Source organism: Lontra canadensis, unplaced genomic scaffold (assembly GCF_010015895.1).
Source record: "Lontra canadensis isolate GAN:19392208 unplaced genomic scaffold, GSC_riverotter_1.0 scaffold4, whole genome shotgun sequence".
Lineage (NCBI taxonomy): Eukaryota > Metazoa > Chordata > Mammalia > Carnivora > Mustelidae > Lontra > Lontra canadensis.
The window spans coordinates 37,218,889-37,243,491 of NW_022630998.1; the positions used below are offsets into that span (position 1 = coordinate 37,218,889).

Sequence of the window (24,603 nt, forward strand, 5' to 3'; positions counted from 1 at the left end):
ATACGGGGATCGTGAGATTGAGCCCTGCATCAAGCTCTATGCTGCCTGCTCTCTTCCCCTCCCTCATTTTTTTTTTTTTAAAGATTTTATTTATTCGACAGAGAGAGATCCAAGTAGGCAGAGAGGCAGGCAGAGAGAAAGAGGAGGAAGCAGGCTCCGTACCAAGGAGAGAGCCCGATGCGGGGCTCGATTCCAGCACCCTGGGATCATGACCTGAGCTGAAGGCAAAGGCTTTAACCCTCTGAGCCACCCAGGCTCCCCCCCGCATTTCTAAAAGAAATAATTAAAAAATAAGATATTCTTTTCATAGTCAAAAATTGGTGTTCTTTCTTTCCCACTATTAGGTAAGTCACAAAGAGCACTCATTTCTGCAAAATGCAGTTACTTAATACAGGAGCAAAAATCAAAGAAGAGTATTATGGTATATATACTATAGAAGAATGCTTATTTTTATTTATTGTATTTTTAGATATATCAAGAAGATAGTGTTTAACTTTGACTTCTAGTCAGGACTGCATTTGTTGGCAAGTAACAGAGAAGACTTGGAGGTAGGCAGTGTACAACTGTGTGGGCAGCTCCGTAATGTTGTCATTGTCCCGGGTTCCTATCTCTTGGCTTTATACATGGATTTCATTCCCATGGTCAGCTCATGGCTTCAAGATGGCTGCTCCAATCCCAGACTTAAGTCCTCCTTCCAAGCAGGAAGAAGAAAAAAGTACAAATGGCAAAAGGCAAAGGGATATCTGAATCCGTCTTTTTTTTTTTTTTTTGTAATCAGAAAACATAGCTTTCTTGGAAGCCTTACCTATGATCTTTTGCTTACATTCCATGGGCCAAAAATGATCATATAGCTATCCCAGTTGCAAGAGGAGTCTGGAGAGGAAAATAGTTTTAGTTGGGCACATTGTGAACAAAATTGGGCCTGTCAGAGAAAAGGGGAGAACAAATATTGACTAGGCAACTTTGTAGTATCTGCCAGAGATGTAAATAATTTTTCATTAGTAATATGAAAAAATACCATGTTTTTTCTCTTAAACCTAAACTAATCAAATACTCTGTGATTAAACTTGTTTCATATTAGAACAAACCAAAAGAAGAAACAAGTATAACCTAGCTTCTCAAACCTGTTATTTCTCTTGTTCTTCAGGTTCCTTCTACATTCCTCCAACGCACCGTGCAGAGTATTACTCAGGAATTTGAAATCTGTAGATAGTTGTAGTGCCTGACAAAGAAAACCCCATCAAACTGCTACATTTAATCCTGAAAGCATTCCTGTGACATATTTTATACACTGGAGAAAGAAACTAAAGCATTGTAGGATATGGAGTCTTTCTTCTAGTGTAAGGAGGAAAGATTGCGTTCTCATTTCTCCTTTGCCATGGCTGACATTACGAGCTAACTATTTAACTAATTGGCTAATATTTTGGATCTGTAAGTCCCCGGGCTGCCTCAATCATTAAAACTTCTCGCTGTAATTTTTATGAATTTAAAACACAGGTATTCTATAATTAGATCCTAACTCTACTCATGAAAATTTTTTGAGAGAGACAACACAGAGAGGGAGAGGGAAAAGCAGACTCCCCACTGAGCAGGAAGCTCCATGCAGGTCTCCATCCCCTGACCCTGAGATCATGACCTGAGGAGAAGGGAGATGCTTAACTGACAGAGCCTTCCACGTGCCCCATCTACCCATGTAAATCTAATAGAGGGTTAAAGATGGTAACAAATCTCTTCTGGGGAATCGTGTTTCTTTCATACACTAAATAAATATAAATAAAACTTATAACTGTGCTCTGGAACTTGAAAAGAACTTGGAGAACAATTACCCTTAAAAGATGTGAAAAGTGGGGCACCTGGGTGCTCAGTTGGTTAAGCTCAGCTGAGAGCCTGCTTCTCCCTCTCCCTCTGCCCCTCCCTCTGCTGGTGCTCGCTTTCTCAAATGAACAGATAAAATCTTTTTAAAAAATGTGAAAAGCTCCTCCCCCTTTCAAAAGCCAACAGCTTATATGATTTTTCTTAACATATATGAAGTCTTACAGGTTTTCTAACTAAGGGTTTAACTTCTCTCTTCACATCCAGGAATATACTAGTAGATCTAAGAAATAATTCAGCCGTGAAGGCATTGAGTATTTTTTTTTTTAATTTTTTTTTTTTTAAGATTTTATTTATTTATTTGACAGAGAGAGATCACAAGTAGATGGAGAGGCAGGCAGAGAGAGAGAGAGAGAGAGAGAGGGAAGCAGGCTCCCTGCTGAGCAGAGAGCCCGATTCGGGACTCGATCCCAGGACCCTGAGATCATGACCTGAGCCGAAGGCAGCGGCTTAACCCACTGAGCCACCCAGGCGCCCAGGCATTGAGTATTTGCTGTGTTTTAGGGATTCAAAAGCAAAATCCAATCATATGGTCATATGGCATAGGATTCTGTGCACATGAAGGGTGGGATAGGATCCTGGTTAAGGGAGTATGCTCTTGGGCCAAACTGCCAGGATTATTAGCTGTGGGATCATGAACTGTTTACTTAGCTTCTCTGTGCCCCTCAATCTCTATCAGTCAAAGGGGTATAACATTAGTATGTACTTCGAAGGATGATTATGAGTTAATTTCCACGAAGAAGTTAGTACAGTGCCTGGCCGTTTGTCAGCAGTGAAAAACATTAGCTATTATTTTAGCCATTAAGAGATTCCCGTTTTCCAGCGCAATTTAAGGACCCTTCTCTGGGTCATTTGTGTCAGAACCTCCAAAATCCAGTTGTGGCAAGTTTCTCTTAACACGGTTCCATTCCCCTTTTAACATATACTGAAAATACAATGGAAACTCTTACTGCGTTTCCTTCTACTTATAACTTAAAATAATTAAAGCAAGCATATGCAAAACAAAAAACAAAATAATAATCCTTTTACACTCTACAAAACTTTTCAGACAAAAGCCTCAAACATATTTCAGAACGTTTTGGTAGTGGTTTACAGCAGGTATTAATCTGATAAAGACTCACTTTTTTATGGCTTTGCCCAGTAAGGGCTCATGGATCCTCAAGAGTATGAGTAAACAGACCACCAAGATTTAATGAATCTCTGCCAAAATGGTGATTTTTTTTCCCCTTAAACACTCAACGCCACATAATGTTGCAAGTAGAGAAAAGAGAAGGCAGTCAGAGTGTCCTCATCAGACACTCCTCACATAAGTAGGAGACAGCAGTTCTTCAGTAGGTTTTAGAAGGTAGGATCCTTGCCATAGGAAGAGAGCTGGGTTTAGCTGCTTGAATGGGTTGGGTTAATGTAGTTCTGATTCCCACCACAGTGGCCAGACATGACAGGCCTTTCAGGCGCAAGTACTCACCTATAAAAATTATAGCTAAAAGTCAGTCACTCCCATGCATTTCAAACATGAACAGGTTGCCCTGGTAGCTTTACACTGAGACCTACGGCTTCAACAGCTGTAGCCTCTGGTAGCAAAAACAAAAAATCTTCCCAAAGTGGCAATTGTTTGGGATTATCATGGGAACTCCTACTTACATACAGCTCTAGAAATATAAATTCAAAAGTTTTGTGAGTTCAGTCATTCAATATTTGCTGTGCATAAAACCCAACTCTTCAAAATTCCTGCACAAGTAGGTCTAGTCTATGAAGGCCCACTACAAATGGTAAATGTTTGATGTGTAACATTTAAGATTTCTGCTAAATTTTACAAATTAAACAGAGTAGATGTGAGGTTAAGAGAAACTTGAGGCAGCAAAACCTATTTGATTTAAAAAATCTGAGTCCAATATGTCTCTTTCAACAAGTATTCCTTGAAGTATTTATTGATCTTGTTGATCACTATTAAATTTGTTAAAGATTAGTATTGTGATTGCTAAATATTTCCAAAAAGTTGATTAATTTCAAATTTACTGGATGAGATGGAAAGAACGCTATGGCTCCTGGAGGATGAGTTTATTTTCCAAAGTTTATGTATAAAAGGAAGTCTTAAAATTACATACAATACTGTTTCTCAATACGTCTCGTAAACATACTTAAACCCTGGCATGCATTACTTTTAAGAAATCTACCATGCTTTAAATGCGAGAGCTTATCTTTCTTCCGTGGGAGGGTAATTAACAAAAGGGCCCTTAAGTGAGGTGGAAGGGGAAAGGGAGGAAAGGAGGATGGGGCCGCCTTCCTTCTGGGTCACTGTTCGTTTGCGCGTGCTAGATTCCGAAAGAGAAAAGGTCAGCCCAGGAATGTAGTGATTCCTTATTATCTCAAGATGGAAGTCGGGGCTCTTGGGCTTGTCCAGGTTATGAATGGAGAGCTCGACTTCCTTCTCCCTGGCGTCTTCCTAGGTGGCAGTGGGTTTAGGAAGGAAGTGATAGGGCGCAGGCCCACAGCCCTCGCCCGCGCCCCCCGCAATCGAGTCGCGAGGCCGGGACGGTTCAGCTCACCCCAGTGTAAATTCTGGGAGGGCCCGCTGGAGGAGAGCTCCGCCGGGGTGTGCAAATGTTGACATTAAAGGAATACGCAAATTCAACGTCGTAGTCCCCGCAGCTTACCCGCACCTATTTTTATATCTAAGCCAAGGTCACTCCTTAATACCAGGCCACAGCCCTGAGCTGGGGCGTCGCGCTCTGCCTAGTGACGGCTGCCCGGGCGGAGATCGGGCTCCGGGGGCGAGGCGGGAGCAGTGCGGCGCCCCCTACTCCGCCCCGCTGTCGGAGCCCGCACCTGCCGGGCGGCCGCCTGAAGCCCGAGCCCGGAGGGAAGCAGGGCGGCGTCCCCGGCGCCGAGGAGGGGCCGCGCGGCGCGGGCGGGGGGATTCGCGGTGGGCGCGGGCGCAGCGCGGCTGCAAAGGCTGGAGGCGCTGCGGCGCGAGTGCGTCACGCCGGCGGAGGGCACGGTGGGCTGCGGCCGACCCGCCAGCTAGGAGCCAGGCGTCCCGGGCGAGGGGGAGGCGGCCGCACCCGCCCTGGCAGCCGGGAGCTGCGAGGCCCGGGACCGGCCGGGGGTCGCCAGCGAGCAGCCGCCGGCTCCATTCATTCCCGCGGCTCCGCCTCCTTTTCCTGGCTCCGGTAGCTCCAGAGGCGCGTCGGAGGTAAGTGCGCAGTCTGTCCCGGGCGGGGGCCTCGGGCTGAGGCCGAGGCTGCAGCGCCTGATCCCGCGCCCCGCCGACTCCGGACCCGCGCCCCCGCGGGCGGCGACGGGAGCCGCGGGCTGAGGGCCGCCCTGAGGACTCGGCCGAGGCGCAGGCCCACGCCGGCCTCCCGGGCCCGGGGCGCGCGTCCAGCTGCCGGCGGCTGGCCGGATCCCCCGAGGGGCGTGGGGCGCGCCCCCAGGTGCGCCGGCCTCCTCGTCAGCGCCACCATTTTGTGTGAGGGAATGCCGCCTTCTTCCCTGGCCGGCCTCGGATCGCGTTCGGCTCCCCAGCTGCTGCGTGCCGAGCCCCCTCCCCTCCCACTGCGCCCCACCTGGAGCCTGTCTGCGCTCGCCGGTGGCCCTGGCTGGGTGAAAAGCGGACCTGGTGAGGCGGCGCGCCGAGACGTTTAGACTCGGGTTCAGCCACGCCGGTGGCCTCCAGAGATGCTCTGACCACCTCCCTTACCTCCAGCCTCTCTAGGAATAGATATCGTATAGGTTCTCTTCTAGAATGCTGGTCGTTGCAATTTAGTTCTAATTCTTAGGTGCCCATTGTGCAGTTTTTCGAGGCCTGTGCCCCAGGAGATCGATGGGTGAAGCAGCGTGCCCTGGGTTGTTTATGCTTCAGGGACCTGGATTACGTTTACTCCCATTATTGTCCTTTGGGAGAAATGATGAAACCTCTTACTCCATTTTCGGCTCCTGGAGATTCGTGTGGGTATCTTAAAATTATTTTAGATTATTACAGTAGATTCCAAGATAACCACCTGATGCAGGCCCCCTCCCACCTTTGAGAGATTATTTTGAAACGTCAGTGAAAATGCTCCCTTGTGAGGATTTTTGAGGGGTTTGGGGCTGGCGGAACAGGTTACTCGAAGACTACCAGAAGGAGAAGTTGTAGTTGTGATTCAGAACTGTCACACAATTTGTCATTTTCAAGGTTCCTGAGAAATTGGTAATTGGGTTTTGATTTATCTTCTCACGAATGTACCTAAGTACCTAGTGGATTATACTTGAGCCATTTGTATTTTACCACTGCATCACAGGGATTAAAATCTGGCATGGTGGCTGTTGCATAATACACACGTTTGGGCCTTGGAGGGAATTCACCAGACTGGATCCAGGCTGATGTGCCTTGTATCATCTGCTTACGTTGATGGAATTGATAGCACCTAAGGTGTACTGGCTTTGTTTGCAGACTGTATAGCTTGTTTTTCTTCTACCGGAGGAGAGAGATTTTAGTGTCAATATGGACCTGGCTAAGTTTTCATGTTGTGGGGAGGAGGAGGAGGACAGGGAGTGAAATAGTGAGAGGAGCCTGGGAAATGACCATTTGTGATAAGACTTCTAGTACAAACAAAGATAAAATGGGAGTCTTTCAGTGAAAGCTTCTAGGTGTCATAGTCACCTCCTCTCTTTGAATTTATGATGACGATTGGTTTAGGGAACTTAGAAATAGATTATGAGTAGCAATATTAGCTTGCTGCATGAGTGATTATGATAACCCAAGATGCTTTACCTGTGGATTTAAGGTCTCATATTAGTCTGACCTGAAATTAGTCCAAAAGAGTATTGGAATCATTACAAGTGGTATCATTTTCTCATAAAGGTACAGTATATGCCAAACAGAGGGCTTAACTCTGATTTAGATAGAACAAAGTATTTTATAATAAGCTTTTGAGAGTAAAATTTTATTGTTACCCTTCTTAGGAAATCACTCTTTTTTTTCCTGAATAGTTGAAGACTCTTCCAATAATTCTTGTGACAAACAAGTAATTTCTTTTCATGTACCATTCCTAGCAGAAATGTCGTGCCTCTCATTAATGACATGTTCCAGGAGGAGAATTATGGAGGTGAAAGGGACCTTGGACATGGAGAGATGAGTCTTGTTTTAGGGAACTTAAGCAAGCACAGATTGTCTGCTAGGGGGTTGTAGTTGCCTTGATTGGGTCCGTCTTGGTTCATGGGGAACATGATTGATCCTCCCAGAAACTTCATATTTGAGCCATACACAGTTCCCACACCTTTGCATTGATTCTGTTAATACACGGATTACAGAGGTTCACTGAATTGGTACTATTGTATTTTATTAACTCCAACTTGGATTAATGTGCTTTGAGATTTTGAGCATCAATTTACCAATGTTTGAGAAATTAAAAAGGAAAAAAAAATCTTTTAATGATTACCTCCCACTACCCCCCCTTTTAAAAAGATTTTAAAGAGAGTGGGGGGTGGGTTGAGAGAGAGAGAGAGAGCAAGCATGAGCATGGGGAGGGGCAGAGGGAGAAGCAGACTCCCCACTGAGCATGGAGTCCAGAGAGGGGCTCCATCCCAGGACCCTGGGATCATAACTTGATCCAAAGGCAGATTTTTTTTTTTTTTTTTTTTTGGATAGACAGAGGTCACAAGTAGGCAGAGAGGCAGGCAGAGAGAGAGGAGGAAGCAGGCTCCCCGCTGAGCAGAGAGCCCGATATGGGGCTCGATCCCAGGACCCTGGGATCATGACCTGAGCCGAAGGCAGAGGCTTTAACCCACTGAGCCACCCAGGTGCCCCCAAAGGCAGATGTTTAACCTTACTGAGCCAGCCAGGTGCTGGCTGGCCCCCCTAGGAGAAGAATTATGGAGGTAAAAGGGACCTTGGATGAGGTCTTGTTTTAGGGAACTTTTACTTTGTGGGGTTGAGGGGGAGGGTCAGAGTGAGAGGGCAGATGGTCTCAAGCTGAGTCCCTGCTGAGTGGGGAGCTGGAGGCAGGGCTCATCTCACCACCCTGAGGTCCTGACCTGAGCCAAAAATCAAGAATCTGCCACTTAACCTACTAGCACCCAGTCTAACTCTTTTAAATTAAAAACCTTATGTTTGTTATGTTCAGTTACGTGCCTAAAAATGCAGAGATGTACTTTTTAAAGGTAATTAGAATATAAGAGGATTGAGTATTCAGGCGCAGGTTCCAAAAATACTTATGAAGGATTCTGTAGAAAGGATTGTTGGTTGAACAGGAATTGAAACAAAACCTTCATGTTTCTTCTCATTTCTAAGATTTTGTGATTATAACATGAAAAGGAATTGTGTGATTACTGTGTTCAAGATGATTTTCTCTTCATACATCTTAGGCTTTTGATTCATTGTATATTTAGCACTGAAATTAAAAGTTCTAAATTTAGTATGCTTCATGGGTAGTAGGATATTTCACAATTCTTTCCAGCAACAATGACAGCAAAGTTACTCAAAGTTGAATTTATTAAGAAAAAGGTGTCATGGCTTAAAAACAGTTAGGGAAAAGCTGATAATTTACTAAGGGCATCCTAAAATAATTAGACTTACTCAGTTTCAGAGCTGGTATATGAGACCTTAAGGGTTATCTGCTTTGTGGGGGGGAATTATTCGTTTAGCTCCACCTATTCTTTGTCTAGAAAGTTTGTGACTTATCACATATTTTTAAAAATATGTATCATTTTTAGGTACTACCTGCCCCAGTGAATGTTAGTTTTACGCTACACCAGAGGTAGCTTTCATTTTATTCAGTAAACACCAAGTGTCTATTTTATAGTTAAAGGAACACAAAAACAAATAGACCTCACTTTCATGGAGTTTATAGTTAAGTATTGTGGATTAAAATGTTAAAGAGTCCTTAAAATTTAAATACGTACAGAGTTTTGCAACTATGGATTGTGCAGTGGAGAAGGTTTATTTGCTCAAAGAAACTGTAGAGGGAAGGAACGAAGAAGTAGAACTGAGAGAGTGTGTGTCCCGGGAAGGAGAGGAATATTGATGCATTAGATCGTTGGTTGGCTTTGGTCTGTCACAAGGTCAGGAGGGGTGGGGGTGAAAATAATCCACTGAATCTGGGTGTTGATAGGTACTGGAAGCCTTACGAGGAGTATTGTCAGGGCACCTGGGTGGCTCAGTTAACTTATCTGCCTTCGGCTTGGGTCATGATGCCAGGGTCCTGGTATCGAGCCCCCCTCATCAGGCTCCCTGCTGGGCGGGAAGCCTGCTTCTCCTTCTCCCAGTACCCCTGCTTGTGTTCTGCTCTCACTGACTCTCACTCTGTCAAATTATAAAGAAAATCTTTTTTTTTTTTTTTTAGATTTTATTTATTTATTTGACAGAGCGAGACACAGCGAGAGAGGAACACAGGAGGGGGCAGTGAGAGAGGGAGAAGCAGGCTTCCTGCTGAGCAGGGAGCCTGATGCAGGGCTCGATCCCAGGACCCTAGGATCATGACCCAAGCCAAAGGCAGATGCCCAAAGACTGAGCCACCCAGGTGCCCCAAAATAAATAAAATCTTTAAAAGTAAAAAGCGCTATCATTGTCATGATGAGGGGAGGAGCCAATTGAGGAATGAATAAGAGTGTTGAAAAGGTCAGAGAGCTTGACTTTTTGTTATACAATGATTGATAAAGAAAGACTATTATTAAATAATTTTATAGTGTAAAATCTTTTACACATAAATACCAGTGCTTTCAAGTTATTAATACCTGATGAACTTACTCTCATTCGTCACTTAACAGTAGTTGTTATTCAGAGGCAGTATAATCAGAATTCAAGGCAAATAGACCTGGGTTTGAAACCTGGCTTTGGTGTTTCTAGCCATCTTTTAAAAGATACTTAATCTCTCTGGGCCTCAGGTTCCTCATCTGCAAAAGAGTAGTTATAACAGAGCCTATCTTAAAGTGAAGGCAGAAATAAGTGTGATCATGTCTCTAAAGGTGAGCTATTAGTATTATTATCATCAAGGAAATTAGGATAGTTTTCAGTACCAAGTTCAGCATTCCTCATTTTTTTTCTCCCTTTTGCTATCTTCTCATACCCACCCTGTGTATAATACAATACTTTGTTGAGGTATATTTCGAAGCAACAATTTACTTCTTCACCTTTAAAATGAATTGTGATCTGCCGCTGGTCAGAGCTTTGGTACTGCATAAAGTATAAACCCTTTAAACCCTTTGTAGCTTTTGTGGATTCCAGACTAAGAAGCTGTCTTGTTTTTTTAAGTTTATTTTTTTAGCAATCACTACACCCAAAGTGGGGGTTGAACTCATGATCCTGAGATCAAGAATTGCCTGCTCTTCTTACTGAACCAGCCAGGTGCCCCAGAACCTATCTTCTAATTTTAAATCTGGTCCTGTTTTCTATTATTTGTGCTCAAATGAAAAATACAGCTAAATTTAGCAAAAAGCAAGCACGTTTGAAGTCTCGATATTTGGCTTTGGGATATAATGTATATCTAAAAGTACTTGAAATTAATTTTAAGGCTGGGGAGGTTTATTGATAATGTTTTTTAAGCTATAAAAAAGAAATTGAAGTGATTCTGAATAAATTTTCTCCAGAGAATACTAACTTTTTGTATCTGAGCTGCTTCTCAGAATGGCCAAAAAAAGAGCATAGTTTTTATAAAATGATTCATATGGTTTTACAGTTCGATGTACAAATGACCGCTCAGCTGGGATCTGTGCTCTCTCGGGTGTCCTTTCTAGAACTCTGACACTGGCTTGGATGGAGACAAGGGACAGACATTCCTGTGCATGCACTTAACAGAGGGGTGGAGAGAGGTTTCTTCTATCCTGAGGTTGAGTATACCTCAGGATAGTTGAGTAACTAACAGTAGTCTTTGATTAGCTAGTTGGCTGTGCTTTCCTGTGGGTGTAATTCATTTGTGGGTAGCATTTATTTTGGAATGGCTCCTTCTTTTTACCCTAGAGATACATGCAGAAGAACTTTCTACGTTTTCATCTGCATGTTGACTCTTCACGTATTTGAAGGGCAACATTTTCTTGCCTCTCTTCCCCAAGACTTTACTAATTTCTACCAATTCCTGTTTCTCATCTATTTTACCATGGTATCTAGATCCTTTGCCATCCTGGCTGTTTTCCATTGGAGGCACTCCAGTTTTTCAGTGTGATTTTTCTTAAAATGTGATCATCTGAATGGAATCAAAGACTGTCGATGCTGTCTGATCCATGAAGAGTGCAGGGATGCTTTTCCATCTCTGGATCTGGACAGTCACAGCCTTAATAAAGAAGCTCTGTTTTACGGTTATTTTGCTTTCACTTTAGAAAAAGTTGCTCTTGGGGTGCCTGGGTGGTTCAGTAAGTTAAGCATCTACCTTCAGCTCAGGTCAGGATCCCAGGGTGCGGGGATCGAGCCCGGCATCAGGCTCTGTGCTCAGCGGGGAGTCTGCTTCTCCCTCTGCCTCTCTCCCTGGCTTCTGCTCTCTTTTACTCAAACACACTCTCTCCCTCTCAAATAAATTAATAAATCTTTAAAAAAAAATAACAAACTTAAAAAAAAAAAGAAAAACTTGCTCGTGGTTCATGTTGAATCTACTGTTGTCTAAAGCTCAAGGTCTTTGTCTCTGTCCTTCAGCAATGAATAATTTAAAAACTAATGTAACTAGTGAATTTCATTTTTTCTTTAGCTCTGTTTTGTTGTAATTAAAGAAATATTTGATAGGCATTTTACTTTGTCAGTTTTTATGTTTCCCCCCCTTTTTTAACTTTAAAACAATTGGCTTTGTTTCTTATTTTTGAATTTTTATTTATTTATTTAATATTTAATTTATTTATTTGACAGAGAGAGAGATCACAAGCAGGCAGAGAGATGGGCAGAGAGAGGGGGAAGCAGGCTCCCCGCTGGGCAGAGAGCTCAATGCAGGGCTCGATCCCAGGACCCTGAGACCATGACCTGAGCTGAAGGCAGAGGCTTTAACCCACTGAGCCACCCAGGCGCCCCTTATTTGTTTGAATTTTTAGAAGCTATTTCATAGCATTTACATCCTCTGAGGCCTGAAGTTTTTACTCCTCATTCCTTCCATATGCCCATTGTGAGGTGTGGCGGCACTGACTGCATGAGTTACCTACCAGCCTGTCATTTTACTCTCAAGTTTTTGATACTGCAGAGTGTTGCTCAGAATATTTTCATGTATGCACCTAGAATATGTCTAGTTGTGTACATGAGCAACATAATAACTCGAAACCATTATTATTTCTCAAGTGTTTGAATCCATTTACATTCTTACCGGCGTGTCTAAGTGGTCCTGTTGATTCACTACCTCTCCAACACTTGATAGATTTCTCAATTTTTGCTCATCTAGTGGGTGCAAAATGGTATTTAATTGTGGTCCCAATTTACATTTTACTGATTATGAATAAAGCGGAGAATCTCTTAAAAAAAGTTGGCTTTGTGTTGTGTAATAACCATTTAAAAATTCTCAAGACAGTGGATCATAGTTATTGGAACAGGCATTAAACTTTGAGGACAGAATATTGCAAGATTTAAAAAAATCTTAACTCCTGAGGAGTGACTAAACAATATGTTTGATGTATTCTATGGTATTTGTGTGATCAGAAATATCCTGGCTTATACTGGCCTATTGTCTTGACCTGGAAGTCTGGGCACCAGGTTAAATCCTTTGGAGACAGATTGCCTAAGTTTAGAGCTTGATTGCTGCTTACTAGCTGTGTGATTTTGGGCAATTTATTCAACCTCCCCACACCTGAGTCTCCTCATCAGGAAACTGTGTGTTAAGAATACCAGCCTCATAGAGTCATTTGGAGGAATTAGTGAGATAACGTGTAGTGCATCATGCCTGGTGCAAGGCAAACAAGCCAGAAATGATTGTGCTGTCATCATCATTGGAAAACACGTTTGAGTTTTAAAAAATAATTATAAATGAATTTTTGATGATAAAAATTATAAATTGACCTTTTTTCCCCATCTTTTTTCTTCAAGTAATCAAGTATAGACATGTAAGCTTTTTTTTTTTTTTAAGATTTTATTTATTTATTTGAGAGAGAGTGAGAGAGAGCATGAGAGGGGAGAAAGTCAGAGGGAGAGGCAGACTCGCCGACGGAGCTGGGAGCCTGAAGGGGGACTCGATCCCTGGACTCTGGGATCATGACCTGAGCCAAAGGCAGTTGCTTAACCAACTGAGGCACCCAGGTGGCCCAAGACACATTAAGTTATTAGTTAGAAGGCACATCAGGTAATTTGACCCAAATGGATTATGCTTCCCTGGAGTTCTGAGCCTGGTAGTATAGACAGATGAAGAAAAAGAAGTCACATTAACAGGTGATAAGTATGTTAAAAAGAAATACACACAAGATACTTAATCAGAGTTCCTCAACTTGTCTCCCTTAAGTTCTACCTATAAATCCGTTTTGTACAGCTGTGGGACAGATTGTCTAAAAGTATAGCCTTGAATGTCTCTTTCCTGCTCAAGATCCCTTAAATTGCCTCCTGTGTCCCAAATAAAGTCCAGTGCTTTAGTCTGGTGTTCTTGGCCTTTTATGTTCTGTCCTCATTTGATTTTCCTTGTGTTCCTTCCACTAATCCTAATACATCTTAAGTCTTCTGGTAAATCCAACTGCTTGCAATTTTCAGCATGCTTCCTGGCTTCCACTTAGTGTGTTCCCATCTTTTCAGAGGGTTTTCTGTGCTCTCTCTACCTGTTGAAGCTCCATATATTGCTTTTCATCCAGCAGCAGAACCTTACCTGTCTCATCTGTGGCGGTTCCTCCTCCTAGCACCATTGTGTGATTTGTTTTTACAAACTTTTGTTCATTAACTCATTTGTTCATTTATTCAGTAAATCTGTATTGAAGTTAGATAGGAAAGCTACTACTGCCACCTCCTTCTCTCCTAGGCTTACTGCCGGTGAGAGGTAAGAAAACAAGTTTTCTCAATCTGGGTGGGCAGACCCGTCTGAGGTTGCAAGAGGTTTGCAGAGACAGGTGTGTGGGGCCATGGATTGAAGTGCAGAGTCGGAGAAGCCTGAAGGGGAAAGAGGTGTGGGGAGCCTGTGGTTCTGAATCTGCTTTTTCCAAGTTGGTATTGTACTCTGTGTGTAGTGGCAACCTTTGGTTACATTTCTTAGTTGCCTAGTGAAAATATTAGGCGGTGGGGTGGTGGTGGGGTGGTGGTGGTCGTGGTGATTGTGACTCAGTAGAATAGTTCATAAATTGTATGCCAAAATTAAGCACCATGTTTTGTTTTGTTTTTGCTTTTGTCTTGGGCTCTTAGATGTATTTCTTTCAAAGTGAAAGCATCAGTCTTCTTTGTGGTTCGAAATGAGACAAGCTTCTGTGATACTTTATGTTGAAGATATCTACAACATTTTGCACATTGTTGAGACTTCTGTCTTAACAATTGCCTGTGTCCTTGAGTTTTCCTGTGCCAAACTCCTGTTAACTTTGATGAACACTATAAAATTAGATCTGTTATGGGGTAAAGAAGCCAGGTGAAAGGATTTTAGTTGTTGCTCTGATGTTGAAAGACAAAATTTTATGGCATATTTATTTATTTAGAATTTTATTTATTTCTTTTTTTAATTTTTTTTAAAGATTTTTTTTATTTATTTGACAGACAGAGATCACAAGTAGGCAGAGAGGCAGACAGAGAGAGAGAGGGAAGCAGGCTCCCTGCTGAGCAGAGAGCCCGATGCGAGGCTTGATCCCAGGACCCCGGAATCACGACCTGAGCCGAAGGCAGAGGCTTTAACCCGCTGAGCCACCCAGGCGCCCCTTTATTTATTTATTTCATAAGTAGGCAGAGAGACAGGCAGAGAGAGAGGGGGAAGCAGGCTCCCTGCTGAGCAGAGAGCCGATTCGGGCCTCGATCCCAGGACCCTGAGACCATGACCCGAGCTGAAGGCAGAGGCTTAACCCAGCTAGCCCCCCAGGTACCCCGGGCATATTCATTTAAATAGTTGTTTTGTTTTGTTATTTTTTGTTTTTTCCCTGAGTTTGGAAACTGCTTCTGTGAGTTTATAAACAGTGTTCGGTAGTCCAGGTCATGAAGTACTAGAGTAGCTGGCATGTTCTAGAGGAGAATTTCAGCCATGTAAGCCCTGTTTTGCCTCTCCAAGATAGAGCCCGCTACTCCCCAAGTCACATTCTCTCTCCTGTGCAGTTTGGATGCAGGCACGTAAACTCAGTTTGGTGTCACATGCATCCAAGAGAGACTGCATGTTCATGTTTGAAGGATTTCTTAGATCTAAGACCATCTTCCTGAATATGAAGAGAGAATTAATGTTCCTAGAAAGAAAATTTGTTAAGACTTCTCCTGATAGGTGTAAGCAGTCTTTAACCATCTTGGGACTCCTAAAATGCTCTACTTTTAGACCTAGAGTTGTGATAAAGAGTAGTTAGGCATCAGAGCCGTACTGCCTGGGTTCACATACTAGTTCTGCCACTTTAACTAGAGTGTGTCCTTGAACAAGTTTCTCAACTGCTTTGTGTCTTAGTTTTCTCTGCTGGCAAGTGAAGATCATTAAATTCCTCACTTAGTGTGTTAGTGATAAAAACCAGGCACGTAGTCCATTGTTGGTTCAGTGATTATTCCTTCAAAAGAAGATTTTGCTTCCTATGTAAAATAAAAATAAGCAACAAATATGAAATCTTTCCAACTTCCTGCCCCATTAGCCATAAACTTACAGGCAGTCCTCATCCATAAGTAGTCAGCGTTTTCATTTCTCAGAAGACAGAAGAGGATTTCTGAGCAATATTGAGCCCACCTGAGATTTGATAGTTGAAGTGGCTTTTTCCCTCGTTTCACTTTGTCCTATTCAGAATCTCAGCTCTAGTACTGGAGAAGGATTTAATGTAGGATTTAGGGCCTTGTGTAGGGCAGGAGGGATACAAGAATAAAGGGTAAAGATGAAGAGATCCTTGTGCTAATGTAGTACAGGGGCTAGGTTAGTTAGGGAAAAAATGATGTTAGGGAGAAAAGTGAAAAGGGAAGAATCAAGAGGAGAATCAAAATAAGGTTCAGAAACAGGCTTTTTGTGAAAAGCTTGAGAGCATTACCGATTATGTTGCCTGGATACCTAACCTATTTTCAATGTTGGGGAAACATCAGGAGAGGTAGGATCATGACTTGGATTGGTTGAGATAATTATTTTTTTTCTAAGAACTCTTCTAGCTCTAAAATGTCTGTATTTTTAATTATATTCCTCTCCCCCATAAAGCCTCCAAATGATGATAATCTATAAGAATCTTGAAAAATTAGGAACCGAATTTATAAAATACATTCCTCCCTTTAAGAGTATAGTTGACATCTAATAATTAACCTTAAATAGGGCAAAAAAAAGAGTAAGAATAACACTGTTTTCTCTTTTCCATATTCTCTTCCTAAGAGCATTTATTCTTTCAAATAGTTATATATTTTTCAGGGAAAAGGGGTGGAATTATTAAAAGATGGTTGTAAAATAGCTGATGGGCATCTTAAAATTCTTACATAAGAGATATTAGTATTGTGTTTTTATACAACTTAGCCAGGATTAATGAGCATAACATTTGCTTCATTTATAAATTAATTTGGACACTTTTTACACTTCATTATCCATTCTGCGTAAATTTTTTGATGAGTTAGTTTGCTTAAGGCAACACTAAGCTTTCTCATTCATGGAGAATCTAGTTAGCCCTTTGGTTTATCTCATGGGTAGAGCATAAAGTACTTGACAAAATTTGATCTGACAGTTTTACAGTTATGTAACACAGAACAGAAGCTTAAAAACAACAAAAAAGAGGGAGAAGTGAGTGATTTATCATAGCAACCTACATTTCTCTTTAGAGCCTTACCATTTTTCTCTTGCCTTTAATCTATAGGAGACCCACCATAAGGCTAGCAATTTACAGTCATAAGTTAACCAGTATTTTTTTATAAACAATTATAAACATTTAGAGGTGAAAAGGTCCTTAGGATTATCTTGTCCAGTTGCATCACATTACCAATGAGAATATAGAAGCTTAAAGAGGGTAAGTAACTTGCCCAGGGTCACTGATTTAGCTAGTGGCAGAGCTGACCGAGGAACGAGGGTCATACATAGAATTCCAATTCCAATTGCTCTTTTCTTGTGTAATATGTGAATAGAATATTTAATAACAAGGGAATTATTATAATATTTTATGAAATATTTCATATAACCATGACAAATAAGATTTTGCATATCGAGTAAAAATGATAATATTGGAAGGTATATTCAATTGTTTGGATTCCTGTTCTTTTAGCCCTACTAGCAGTATGACATTCTGTTTCTTCATCTATAGACTGGGGCTAATTGAAATATCTCACTGTCTTTTCAATGTGGCTGTCTCTTTAAAGTGTGGTATATGGTCACTTCTCAGTAAATGTTACTTGCTATTGTTAACTGATTTGTAATAATTTCTAAGTTCTTTCATCTTCATTTAATTGCTATCATGTGATCATTTAGCCAATGAAACTGAGCATTGAGAGCAACTGGTAATAAAAGTAATGGATTTAAGGACAGACTTGCAACCCAAAAACATTTTAGAAGGAGTGTATATTGAGGGGGAGGCTTTGGAATTAGAGAAATATTTTCTAATTTTTATTTTATTTTATTTTCAAAGCTTTTATTTATTTATTTGACAGAGAGAGAGATCACAAGTAGTCAGAGAGGCTGGCAAAGGGGGAGAGGGATGCAGGCTTCTCGCTGAGCAGAGAGCCCCATGTAATGCAGGGCTCCATCCCAGGACCCTGGGATCATGACCCGAGCCGCAGGCAGAGACTTAACCCACTGAGCCACCCACGCGCCCCTCTAATTCTTTTCATTTTAAAAACTATGATGCTACAGTTTTTTAAACTGAATTCAGGAGTCACAACTACTTAGTGGCGTTTCTCTCCTCAGTAATGCTCGTTATGCAAATTTCAAAGCTTTTAAATTGTTGGACTGTGGGAAAACAATTATTTTATTTTGTATGTGAATATTATTTAATAATTTAATATTTAAAATTTTAAAAAACAATTTAATAATTATTTTATATATAAAAGTTATTTAATACTATAAGCCCAGAGACAATTATTTTTCTGTTTAAAAATGGCCATCTAAAGAGGTTTAAGAATGAAAGATAATGAATTTCTGTTTTTACACCTTATTTAATTTAGTCATGTTGTACTTGCCTTTGATTTATAATATTATTTTCTTATGGTAAGCACCGCTATACCTATGGTGAAATGTTTTCTAAAATGAATCTAAAAATCTCTAACATAGTGGTGATTTAGGAGATTTTTTTAAGTGGTACTCTGGTGAACATTTAAATGATAATAGTTAGAAATTTTAATGCTGATTAGGAAAATGTATAATCTAATATATCACATTGGTGGTTTTATAGTTAAGGATGAATAAAATGTTTCTTAAAAAGTGAACTGAGAGGGCGCCTGGGTGGCTCAGTCCTTAAGCTTCTGCCTTCCACTCAGGTCATGATCCCAGAGTCCTGGGATCGAGCCCTAGTCAGGTTCCCTCCTCAGTGGGAAGCCTGCTTCTCCCTCTCCCATTCCCCCTGCTTTTGTTCCCTTTCTCGCTGTCTCTCTATCGACTAAATAAATAAAATCTAAAAAAAAAAAAAAAAGAAAAAAGAAAAAGTGAACTAAGGTTCTACGTGCTACAACACAGATAACCTTAAAACCACTATGCTAAGTGAAATAAGCCCTGCACAAGGGGACAGCTATTGTGTGATTCCACTTACAAAGTTCCTGGAGTAGGCAAATTCATAGAGACAAAGAATAGAATGGTGGTTAGTAGGGGATGAGGGAAGAGGGGATGGAGTGGTGATTGTTTAGTGGATACAGAGTTTCTATTTGGGATGGTGAAAAACTTCTGGAAACCAGAGAGTGGTGATGGTTGTACAACAGTGGGGGTATTCTTACTGTCACAGAATTATAAATCTAGGAATAGTTAAAATGTTAAGTGTCCAAGACTGTTTACTGCTTTAAAATTGTCTTATTCTGGGCTGTATCATTGGGCTCTTTATTCAGATCACCTACTTTGCCTATTTATTAGAATTATCTCCAATAATGGAACCAAAAACATGCACTTAAAACATGACATTAGCAGTTAAAATCTTTTAAGAACCATAATTATCATAGTAACAGTAGATGAAAAAGAAAGAAAATCACCAAAAACTTGCTGTTCAGTCCAATTTTTTCCTTCTACGTCCATTTTGTATTCTTTATCTAGAATGCCATATTATTTTGTATGATTCCAATCAACTGTGCTTTTTGTAGGCTAAATTTTTGACAGCTGACTTCAAACATTAAGTTTTATCCTTTAGATTATGATTACCGTTAGCAAATGAAATTTTTATTTTTATTACCTAAAAAAAATTTTTTTTAAAGATTTTTAGGGGCACCTGGGTGCATGAGTCAGTTGGGTGTCCAACTCTTGGTTTTGACTCAGGTCATGATCTGAGGGTAGTGGGATCAACCTGGCCTCTGCTTGTCCCTCTCCTCTGCTCCTCCCCTGCTCACTCTCTCTCTTTCTCTCAAATGAAAAAATCTTTAAAAAAAAATTGAAAGATTTTTAGGTAATCTCTTCAACCAAGGTGGGGCTTGAACTGACAACCCTAAGATCAAGAGTCACATGCGCCACCTACTGAGCCAGTCAGGTGTCCCAGCAAATGAAAAAAAAATATATTTTTTTAAGTAAGCTCGATGCCCAGTTTGGGCTCCCCCATGGGTCTTGAATTCACAACCCTGAGATCAAGGCCTGAGCTGAGATCAAGAGTTAGAACTGACTGAGCCACCCAGCACCCTCAGCAAATGAAATTTTCAAATGTATTTCATTCATAGCTTGTTCTGGTAGCTAATTTTCAAGAAAGTCTTTTGAGTTGGTTTAAGGGAAATGGTGTAATAGTAATCTTTCTTGAGCTTCATCTAGTCAGTGGTATGGTATGTTAAATGTCTCAATATTTTACTTGGAGTTAAGCTGGGATCTTGTCTGTAAGAGAGTAAAAACAATACATTCTCTTAACTAGCATCCTAATTCTCCTTCTTTCATCTACTACTATTTGGTTTATGTTTTTAGTTTTACCTAAAAAATTTTTAAAAGATTTATTTATTTATTTTAGAGCTTGAGAGCAGGGGGATGGGACAGAGGGAGGGAGAATGCTGAAGCAGATTCTCTGCTGAGCTCAGAGCCCCACGCAGGGCTCCATCCTAGGATCCAGAGATCCTGACCTGAGCTGAATTTAAGGAATTACTCATTATTTTCTATTTCATTGCCTATTTTTAATATAAATGAATGTTTCAAAGTTTTCTTATTTTTAAAGATTTTATTTATTTATTTGAGAAACAGTGAGAGAGAGAGAGAGAGAGCATGAAGAGGGAGAGAAGCAAGGCATATAGAGAGGGAGAAGCACGTTCTTGCTGAGCAGGGAACCTGATGTGGGTCTTGATCCCAGGACCCCGAGATCACCACTGGAACAAAGGCAGATGCTCAACCAACTGAGCCACCCAGGCTCCCCACAAAGTTTTCTTTTGATGTCTATTTTCAATCAGCAGGCTCAAATTGTTGTCTGTCTTGGCATAGTGAAAGTGAAGTTTCCTTAAAGTACGGTGTTAAAATAAGTTTTTCCTATGAGTAAAGAAAGATAACATTTCATATGCTGAAACATTTGTCCTGTGTTGGTTGTTGTAGAGGATGGCATTCCCTGTGGATATGCTGGATAATTGCAGTCATGAGGAATTGGAAAATTCTGCTGAAGATTATATGTCAGATCTAAGGTGTGGGGACCCTGAAAACCCTGAATGTTTTTCTCTTCTCAATATTACGGTAAGGTGTGCAAAAATGGTTTTTGTCAACCTTTTAAGTTGAGTTTACACATGAAATCAGTATCTTATTTTTTAATCATTTAAAAATGTTAACTGATCACTTTGGAAATTTGCATCAGAAGACTGTTCAGTAAAATGGTTAAGTACTGATTGGTTAGTACAGCAGCATGATCAAGTCTTAAAAAGACACTCTGTTGGTTATTGCTTAATATTTATATTTTGCCTTTAAAATTACATATAAGTTTTGCTGAGATGCGTTACTATATTTGAGCTAACTAAATTTACTTTAGATTTGGAATTTGTGATTTTAGAAAATTTATAAAATAAATATTAAATATAAAAATTTTATAATATAAAATATAATATAAAATATAAAATATATAATATATATTAAATATATAATATATATTATATATAAATATAATAATATATAATATATAAAATATAATATATAATATATATATAAAATATAATATAAAATATAATATAAAATATAAAATATTATAAAAGTTTATTTAACAAAAAAGTTAAATATGAAAATGCACATGGACCTGATTTTTATATTATAGTAGAACAGGTACTGTGGAGAGGGGACATGTGGAAGCAGTTGATTCTTCTGCTTGTTGATACATCCATTGTATATACTCGTTCTAAGGCTTCTAACAGGATGATACTATTTCCTCATATTATCACCATTCCGATATTCTGTTGCCCACTGGTTGTCATGTCCACACATTCATCTATCACAAGATTCATAAATGGATCGAACTCCCGCAATATTCCTTGGACATGTCTGCCACCATTTAATTTCATTGATAATTTCTTGTCCATAAATTTTTTCAACTCAGGAGAGTGAGCTTTGCTCATGGGGTCTACTTGGGGAGCTCAAAGATGCCTCCAATCAGAATTCATGGCATCCCTCGGGCTCCCGCGGTAGGCCCGGCCTAGAAATTTTTTAATAAAATAATCAAAACATTGAATAACACATTTTCGTGTCACAAATCTTCCTTTTTCTATCAAACTTCCTAATTAGTAAGCATGATATATTGTGATAGAAGGATTGTTAGCATTCCACTGTGAACCAGATAGTTCTCTAGCCTCTCTAGGCCTCAGAGTTTTCTCCTAGAAAATGATGTTTAAAGGCTTCTTTAAAGTCTGTTCTTCTAAAGGCACCATATTTTATAATTATCTGAATTGTAATATCTGTAAATGGGGAATTATGGTCAGATTAATGAAGGTAGAAAATCTTAAAGTATCATATGTATCTCAGTGGAAAAACAAAGGTACCTTTCTGATGTATTTTACTATAAAATGGAATCCCCCCCCCGAAGTGTCTGAATAACAGACGATAAACTATAGTTGTTTTTTAATGAGTTTATGTACCATATCATGCCTTTGTTTTTACTCAAGTGTGTGGCTAGAGCACAGTGGTAATATTTGTTGAAATAAACTTAAATTTTTTTATAATAAAGTTTAAACAAAATTAAACTTAAATTTTTTGCCCCAAGATAGTAAAATTCCTGCAAAAAGGAAGTCTGATTTACTTTTTTTTGATACTAGAAATATCTTCTATGAAATTAAGTTACATAATTAGCATTAATGTAGAGAAAGTTTAATATTTTGAAGCATGGTGTTTTTGTCTTATATTTTCTTAACAGACTTCACTAACCTCTAATCAATTGTCATTTCAGATTCCTATTAGCCTGTCAAATGTAGGCTTTGTACCTCTTTATGGTGGAGATCAGACTGAGAAAATTCTTGCTCTTTTTGCACCTGAGGACTCACTCACAGGTCTCTTTTCTGCTTAATCTTTATCAATTGAGGAACTTTTCTCCAAATAGTTATTAAAAAGTAGCTGCATGAGGGGTGCCTGGGTGGCTCAGTGGGTTAAAGCCTCTGCCTTCGGCTCAGGTCATGATCCCAGAGTCCTGGGATTGGGCCCCCGGCAATCGGCTGGCTATCGGCTGACTCTCGGCTGGCTATCGGCTGGCTATCGGGCTCTCTGCTCAGCGGGGAGCCTGCTTCCTCCTCACTCTGCCTGCCTCTCTGCCTACTTGCGACCTCTGTCAAATAAATAAATAATATCTTTAAAAAAAAAATAGCTGCATGAATTTAAAAAAGTGTTTCAAACTAAATTTTGGAAAATAAAATTTTCACTTGCTTGTAATAGAATGTTTAATGTGTGAAATAAGATAAAGTGGTATAAAATGGGGCCACATTGTATAATAAAGTGTGGGTATATTTAAAGTTACCTGTATAAACTTTTTCAAATAATAATATTATATACTGTAAAGCTTAAGTGTTAATAATCATTTATTCTGTTTTAGCTGTGGCACTTTATCTTGCTGATCAGTGGTGGGCTATTGATGATATTGTGAAAACATCTGTCCCTTCTAGAGAGGGGCTTAAGCAGGTAACAAAATCCTATAATTTAAAAGTGTTTTTTCTGAGATCATTTCACAATATATTTCCTATAGAAACTGATAATTGTTGAAATTATTGAGTACTTCTCCATTTTAGTATAACCGGGTTGTAGTAAACCATTTGAGTTTCATTGTTGTGATGAAACTGGTAGTTTGATTGGGCTTCCTCAATATTACATGGTTCTAAAAGGATAAGAGAATTGGGTGATGAAGAGCGAATACCTACGGGTCACTTGAACTGGAGTGACCTGTACTGACGTTAGCTTCTGATCTCACAGGGTAGAGAAAAAGTTGTTCTGTCTGTATATTTGCCGAGGTTCTCGGTCTCTAGGAGAGACTGACCAGAAAACTTCCCTGTCAGTAGGGCCATGTCAGGTGGTCTATTCAAGTGTGCTAATCAGGGGACCAGAAGGGAGATCCTTAGTAGCATACTGCCAGACTTTCTCCTTTTTTCTGCCGCAGTCATCATTTTATTGTTTACTTAGAGAAGGACACAGTGGCATGCTGATCATTTCTGCCTGCCACAGTTCTGAATGGGAGAACAGTCTGTGAAAGGCAGAATTAAGAAGCAAAGAGTGTGATGATCAAACATGAAAAGTAGTACCCAAGTGTTCAAACAATTAACTGCACATGTATACCATGAAAAACAAGCGAAAAGAGCATATAGGAAGATGATTGGGCTTTAGTTATTTAGAATTAAAACCAAGGTAAGCAAAAAAGCTAATAAAAACACTTAAGCTTATATAGGCAAAGCCCCCACCGTCTTAACAACATCTTCACTGTTGAGTTCTGTAATATCTGCAAGTCCCAGTGGAGAGATTAAGGATGTGGGGCAGTTTCAAGGGAGAGGACTAGAATGGCCAGAGTGCCCAAAATTGCATTAGATGAGTCTTTTCCTTTAGTTGTTCCTGTGGTATGAAATTTAGGGGAATGTCATTTTTTTTTTAGGCTGTGTGGCTCCAGGGTATCAAAGTCTAGTCTTTGGCTGTGGTCAGCTCAGGATGAAGAATTTTATACTGGTCAGAGCTGTTCAGGGAAGGAATGGATTGTCCTGAAAACTAGTGAACTTTGTCATTTCCTATGTTGTTTGGTATCTGACATCCTGTAGTGTGTAGTATGGTTAAGGTGAGAGTAGAGTGTGTATAGTTAATGCTTTTTTCCCCTTCACTCACCTAATTAGAGGGCACTCTTGTGCTTCTTTAAGGAGACGAGGAGAAATAAACCTTATGGATAGAACTCTTGTTTTTAGTAATGAAAGATGTCTATAGGGGAAAACCCCATCATTTGATGTCAGAAAGTTGGTGAGGGGGTCCCAGTGACCTTGTGGCCTTTCATGAAGGAATTGAGGCTCTGTTTCCATTCTGTGATTGCCCCAAGTTTGTTTTTATCAGATTTGCTTGTGCCACTGTCATCACTCATATGATCTAGCAGGAAGGGTCTGTGGGTTTGTGTGTGGAGTGAACTGGTAATTCCTTATAGTTACACAACCAGGACATGACTGTTAAA

At 40.2% G+C, this 24,603-nt stretch overlaps 2 protein-coding genes across 5 annotated transcripts in view; one reads left to right on the forward strand and one right to left on the reverse strand.

The window, feature by feature from the left end:
- The first annotated feature begins 4,784 nt into the window (after positions 1 to 4,784).
- The window catches only part of FAM169A (family with sequence similarity 169 member A), a 67,307-nt gene continuing 47,488 nt past the window's right edge, over positions 4,785 to 24,603 (forward strand). The window contains exons 1-4 of one of the 4 annotated variants that reach the window (XM_032848397.1): positions 4,785 to 5,065; positions 20,541 to 20,675; positions 22,366 to 22,465; positions 23,002 to 23,087. In XM_032848397.1, coding sequence (XP_032704288.1) covers positions 20,544 to 20,675; positions 22,366 to 22,465; positions 23,002 to 23,087 — 318 coding nt within the window. In that variant the 5' untranslated portion in view covers positions 4,785 to 5,065; positions 20,541 to 20,543. Of the gene's footprint in view, positions 5,066 to 5,356; positions 5,492 to 5,690; positions 5,821 to 20,540; positions 20,676 to 22,365; positions 22,466 to 23,001; positions 23,088 to 24,603 lie in introns of those variants that run through there. The other 3 variants (XM_032848371.1, XM_032848388.1, XM_032848380.1) reach the window with 3 other exon arrangements.
- On the reverse strand, positions 21,356 to 21,541 carry LOC116861656 (small nuclear ribonucleoprotein G-like). Its single transcript, XM_032848422.1, has one exon. It carries the CDS (start codon positions 21,539 to 21,541, stop codon positions 21,356 to 21,358), a length of 186 nt encoding a protein of 61 aa, XP_032704313.1.